Source organism: Aethalodelphis obliquidens, unplaced genomic scaffold, assembly GCF_003676395.1.
Source record: "Aethalodelphis obliquidens isolate GAN/ISIS:26980383/991018 unplaced genomic scaffold, ASM367639v1 scaffold652, whole genome shotgun sequence".
NCBI lineage: Eukaryota > Metazoa > Chordata > Mammalia > Artiodactyla > Delphinidae > Aethalodelphis > Aethalodelphis obliquidens.
Window position 1 is genome coordinate 4,473 of NW_020838563.1, and position 5,916 is coordinate 10,388.

The window sequence follows — 5,916 nt, forward strand, 5'->3', positions numbered from 1 at the left end:
CTGGTGGCGCAGTGGTTGAGAGTCCGCCTGCCGATGCAGGGGACACGGGTTCGTGCCCCGGTCCGGGAAGATCCCACATGCCGCGGAGTGGCTGGGCCCGTGAGCCATGGCCGCTGAGCCTGCGCATCCGGAGCCTGTGCTCCGCAACGGGAGAGGCCACAACAGTGAGAGGCCCGCGTACCGCAAAAAAAAAAAAAGGCAAAGGTGGCCTGAATGAAAAATTTACTCTAAATACCTCGACTAATCTTTCAGTTTCCACATAATCATGACATGGAAGAGCTCTTTGCCAAAAAACATTTATTCTTAAAATTTACTTAAGCGTTTCATAGAAACTTTAGTAATAGCCAGAATAATTCATGTCAGCTTAGCAAACTCTTAACAGCAAGCAGAAAGAGCTTATGAAAAGATCCTGTCTTTACACAGTCATAGTTAGGGCAGTATTTTACTTCATCTCTTCACTAATAGCTTTGCTTTCACACTGAAGTCTTCAGACTATTCTGTATACACATTCAACCCCTATTTTCCTGTAACCAGTTTCCCAAGGAAGATATGTGTGGTTCACAAAGGGATCTTTAAAAGGTGATAAACTATAGCAAATGTTACTTAACAAATGAGTCTCAGCATATGGAAGGAAAAAGTGTTTCTAAGTATTTTTATAAAAAGCATGTCCGTGGGTGGGGGGGGGATGAACTGGGAGACTGGGATTGACATGTATACACTGATGTGTATAAAAGTGATAATTAATAAGAACCTGCTGTATTAAAAAATAAATAAAATTAAATTAAAAAAGCAGGTCCATATTTCATACTGTTTGCAAACCGATAAAACCTATTCCTCATAGGCAGATAAATGCTTTCCTTTCTCAAAAGGCCTGCTTCCGCTCCACTACCCACTCTATGAGGTCTAACTTGGGTTTTTCCTGAGAGCTTCTATACCTCTTGTCCTTTAAGGAAGGGGACAGGAAAAGCTTCTGTGCCGAGTACCCTCTTTGATCCCCTTCTCTATGCTGACCCTCACATCCCCTGCCAGTCCTGATTCTCTCACTCTGACCAACTCGGTCAACTCTAAGTAGAGTGGTCTAGGGAGCAAGCTAAAAGGTTAAGATCAACGAGTACATCCTTTTAAAGAAATCCATGTGGCTGTTTAAAGTTCATACAATTATTAATTGAGGATGATTAAACGATGCTATTTACCGTGCGGAAAACCAGCCCTCTGGCCTTATAGCGCAGTCATTTCGTTGTGAGACAAGGTGCTAACCCCTTTCAGTTCTCAGGGGAGTACAGTTTAATCAGATGCTGTACTTGTGTTGGATAACCTGTGATGGGACAAGCTCGGTGACTCTTCACGTAATTAAACACACAGCGATAACAAAACACATAGCCAGAGGTGGCGAGAACGGTGTCATTCACCCGGTTTTTACGACAAAGTGGGCACACAGTCTTCATTTGGGGCAACAGGGGAGAATCAGAATTGTAGTCTAGATGTACCGGTGGTGGTGGAGTAGGCAGGGCAGTCAATGACTTGATGGTTTCTTGGTTTCTGGATGAATACCACCACTCAAGGAACTGCAGGAAGAATACACCCACCGAAAGGCCAGTAGAGAGGCATGAGGCGGCACCTCCCACGGCTTGCTTCAGAGCTGACTTTATCTTCTCGCCAACGCTGTTTGGAGAACAGAACAAGGAGGCAAAAGCAGAAACTGTTTATTTAGGTACAATCACAGAACAACTAATACGCGTGTAATTCTTACACTTTTCATTAGAATCGTTGATTCAGCTTGGGGATTGAATAGTTGCTGGACTGGCGTTTTCTCTTGTAAGTGTCTATTCGAAACAATTCCCTCTTTCTAACCTACCGTATTTTAGGAGTTCTAGGAGCTAAGCTTTGTTTTTAATGACTAGGGCTTTGTTTGCTTTGTGTTTTGAGAAAGAAATTAATGAGCCATTGATTATATAGACCTTTTATGGGGGTGGAAGATAGTATATCCAGAAAAAGAAATCACTCACTTAAAAAACAACTCAGCAGTACTGAGAAATATATTTGAACTTGTCAGAGAACACAGACACTAGGAGCGGGGTAGCACCATGGTTAAGAGCAGTCTTTAGAATTGTACTGATCTGGCTTGAATCTCAGCTCTGCCGCCTGTTAGCTGTGTGGCCTTGGCAAGGTACTCAAATGTTAGAACTTAGTTTCCTCAACTGTTAAGTGGTGCTAATGCATTTATTTCATTGAGCTGTGATGAGGATTGAGATAATATACGTAAACACCTAGCAAAGGGCCTGGTACATAGCAAGTGTGTGCAAAAATGTAGCCATTATGATGAGGAAGGTTACCAGGATGGCAATCCTTATTTTATGGACACAAGAATTTTTCGATGATTTTATGAAATACCCCGAAGTGGACTGAGGGGGGTAAATTTCATAAAATTGGGATAAGATTTTAGGATTTATTAATCAAATATGTTGGGGAAATGTTAAGCCTTACCTCCCAGCTGATTGCTGCATCATGCTGGCTTCGGCTGGTTTGTGCTCCAGAGCTTGTATATCCTGAACTGTAAGTCGACCTAGCCGAACCCCAGCCAGACTCAGCAGTGGTGAGTGATGCTGAGCCTTTCCTAGGATGTATCGAAGCTGCTGTACAAGAAACCAGCCTTCCCAGGCCATGTTAACAAATGGGTAGGCTGCCAAAAAGGCTCTGTAAAATCGTTTCCAGCGGGAAGTAGGGGGATGGATGGAATATTCATCCTCTTCTCTCAGGCTAGAAATCAGCTTCTCCAGCTTCACTTTCAGATAGGGAAGAAGAACCAGGAAAATAACTGACTTCCAAAGCTGCTTCTTTGGGAGACCAGCACTGGCCAGTCTCTGAAGCTTGTGTGTGTCTCCCATTACGATCCTCTTTAAGCCATAAAAGTTTTCAGAAAACGAGGCGCTGGTTTTAGACAAATAATGTTGCTGGAGCAGAAGATCTAGCACGGTGAAGATTTCATCAAACCACTTCCACAAGAAGCCGTAGCAGGCAGGATTTGATTCTGCAAGAACCTAAAGCAAAATAAATAAATGAAATTCATTCCATTACACAGCTACTATGTCTTGTATTTATATTTCCTTTTTTCCCCTCTGAATTTCCACACTTTTCTTTCTGGGTCTACCTTAACCTCCCTGAAGTGCTGGGTATTCAGTACACATAACAAGAGACTCCATAACCATTAAATCATGTGATGTGCATTATATGCTAATTGGTTATTTCAAAACTTAGGCCAACAAATAAATTCAGATTATTGGCTTGGTTTTTACCCGGACGTTCCTAAATCTTTTCAGAGAATTAAATCCTTACCTTGACCACATGCTGAAGAGCAGGTCTCACTGCTGTCATTAAACTGTCCTGTGCTACCACCTCAAAGATGGATGGCTGGTCATCCACCGCAGAAGCAGTTGTGATGTGAGCCCCGTGCTCAGCCATAGTTTCGTGTGTGCACTGGGTTTTACTTTGCCCACAAACTCTCTAGTAAGCATGAACTTTCTGGGGGTGCCAGATGGGTGCTATTTTACAGGAACTGGGCAAAAAAGACCTCTTCCGGAGGCAGAGGGGAGGGGTCTCAAGTGAAGGTGAAGAATGAAGTCAACGCAGACACCCACGTTAGGGAAGTAGTGTGTGGGAGAGGTGAGCTGATTAATGCTGCACCTCACAGGGAAAAGCGTGACTATGGGGGGACAGGTACGGCGAAGGAGCGCTGGCCTCTCGAGCGGCAGTCCTGGAGGCGGCCAATCACGCACTCCCAATCCGGAGGGCTCAAAAGCCAGGCGGCTCTGAGGGATCGAAGGTGCCAGTGCAGGCCGGCCCCAACGGCCTGGCTCAGCTGTGGGCTGTGCAATCCCCCCGCCCGCGCCAGTCCTTGCGAGCTAACCCCAGGCGAGGGGCGAGGAACCCGCGACGCCGCGTTTGAAAGGTCTCGGCTTTATGTCAGAAGCCGCAACCGGAAATAGAAGCCGCTTGGAAACCTGTGGCCGTGGAGAGGCGCTCTAGCCTCGAACGCGGCCCCGCGACCGGAACTAGAGAACTCTATGATCTCACAGCGACTTCCGCTTCCGCCCCCAGCTGAAAGTAAAGAAGGCTCCAGCGGGCTCGGTTGGAGAGGAGTTTCCCGCGGGTTGGTTTTACTTTTCTTAGCTGGTTTTGCATCGCTGTCTTGTTGGAAAGCCACAGCTCTGATATCTATCTCTCTACAGAGTCTTTTTGGCAAGGAGTTAGGTCGCCGCACTGACGTCTGGCGCCTGGAGCCAGAGCTCGGCTTGTTGCTGAGGCCTTTGTTCCCTGGGGCGATAGAGCTAGAGGCGAGGGACCCAAGGGAATGTGGAGATGGAAGGCTCACTTTGCTTGCGGCGGGGGTGGTGGCTCACTATTTTTGCCGCCTTCGGGAAGGATTTGAAGCGACAAAGCCGAGATAGAAGCCTTAGCCTTATGGCTGCCAATTATTTAAAAAAAAGTTTCCTGCTGGTGTTCAGAATTTGGGACGATTATTTTTCATTCAAGCTGGTACCTTAATTGTCTTCTAGGTTAGGTTACGTTCAAGCAGAACTCTAGGCACTTGCTACACTAAATGAAAATGGTTCCTGCCCTCGAACACGGTAGGCTGCGTCACATTAGCGATATGAATACAGTGCTAAAACGGAGTGATGCTGTTGAATTCTAACTCGCATGAATTGGGGAGGCTTGGCAGACAAGGTACTTTTCATTGTATACCAAAGTAAATGTAATTAACCTGACCTTTTGCAAACTACTTTTACATGTTATGCAATTGCCTTGAGTAGCTGCAGGTTTACTGAATTTGGACAATAGTTAAAGTTCATCTCCTCTCTCTCCAACCTCTCCCCTCAACCCCTGGGCTAAATAGCTAGAAACGGAAGATATTATTTGCTTACTTTATACCATAGAGGACGTTATGGTATAAAGATAGTTAATTGTTTCACATAATGAGAACGCTGGAACAAGGTTTGGGTTTAGTTGTTTCAATAGGAGAAATAAAATCTTGCAAATTAACGGTAATTGTGGTTCCAAAAAGTGTTTCAGGGAATTCCCTGGCGGTCCAGTGGTTAGGACTCTGTGCTTCCACTGCAGGATGAATGGGTTGGATCCCTGGCCAGGGGAGCTAAGATCCTGCATGCAGCGTGGCCAAAAAAAAAAAAAAAGTGTTTTATAGTCTGATTGGATACCTGCTGGAGAAAGTCACATTGATGGAAGATTTTACCTTGCAGAATTTTAAGGAGTAGAGATAATGTATCTATATAAAACACCTAGCTTTAGGTTCTTGGTCAGTGGTAGCTCTTACAGAGAGGCTTTTCTTAAGTGAACAGCAAAAAGACAAAGTTGAAAAATAGCATCACCTAAGACGAGTGGGAAGTTAGTTAAACATTGGTGTCAGTTAGGGTTCTTTGGTTACAAGCAACAGAAAACAGGCTAATTTAAACTAAAAAATTTATTAGAAGAATATGGAGTAGCTAACAAAATAAGGAAAACCAGCTCTGAGGGAACAGGAATTACACAGTCCTACTGGATGTTTTTAGCAAGAATTAGCAAAGTGTCATACAGGCATCATTGTTGCAATGAATGAGCTTCAACAAATTTCTGTCACTGTACTTATGATTCAGATCCCTATTGACTGACCTTGGTTCAGATTTCATCTCCACTCCCTGTTTCACTCTTAGCCAGAAGAGTGCAAGACACCTTAATAGTCCTTTGAGAATATTCCAGAAGTAAACTGATGTTATGTGAGAAAAAAGGCAGTCAAAACTAACAATGTCAATTATTACAGCCAATAAATAATAAACACCTCATCACAAATCCCACTCCCAGGTTTATGGTGTAATAAGTAAGACACAAAAATTGATTGCACTTATGTTAAAAGGTGTGAAGAGCCAT

At 44.2% G+C, this 5,916-nt stretch overlaps 1 protein-coding gene across 1 annotated transcript; it reads right to left on the reverse strand.

The window, feature by feature from the left end:
- Window positions 1-278: 278 nt before the first annotated feature.
- On the reverse strand, window positions 279-4,078 carry LOC113616853 (peroxisome assembly protein 12). The gene is made up of 3 exons (XM_027100235.1): window positions 3,334-4,078; window positions 2,485-3,038; window positions 279-1,662 (listed from the first exon to the last, which is right to left on the reverse strand). Exons 1-3 carry the CDS (start codon window positions 3,457-3,459, stop codon window positions 1,263-1,265), a joined length of 1,080 nt encoding a protein of 359 aa, XP_026956036.1. The 5' UTR covers window positions 3,460-4,078; the 3' UTR covers window positions 279-1,262.
- Window positions 4,079-5,916: the final 1,838 nt, after the last annotated feature.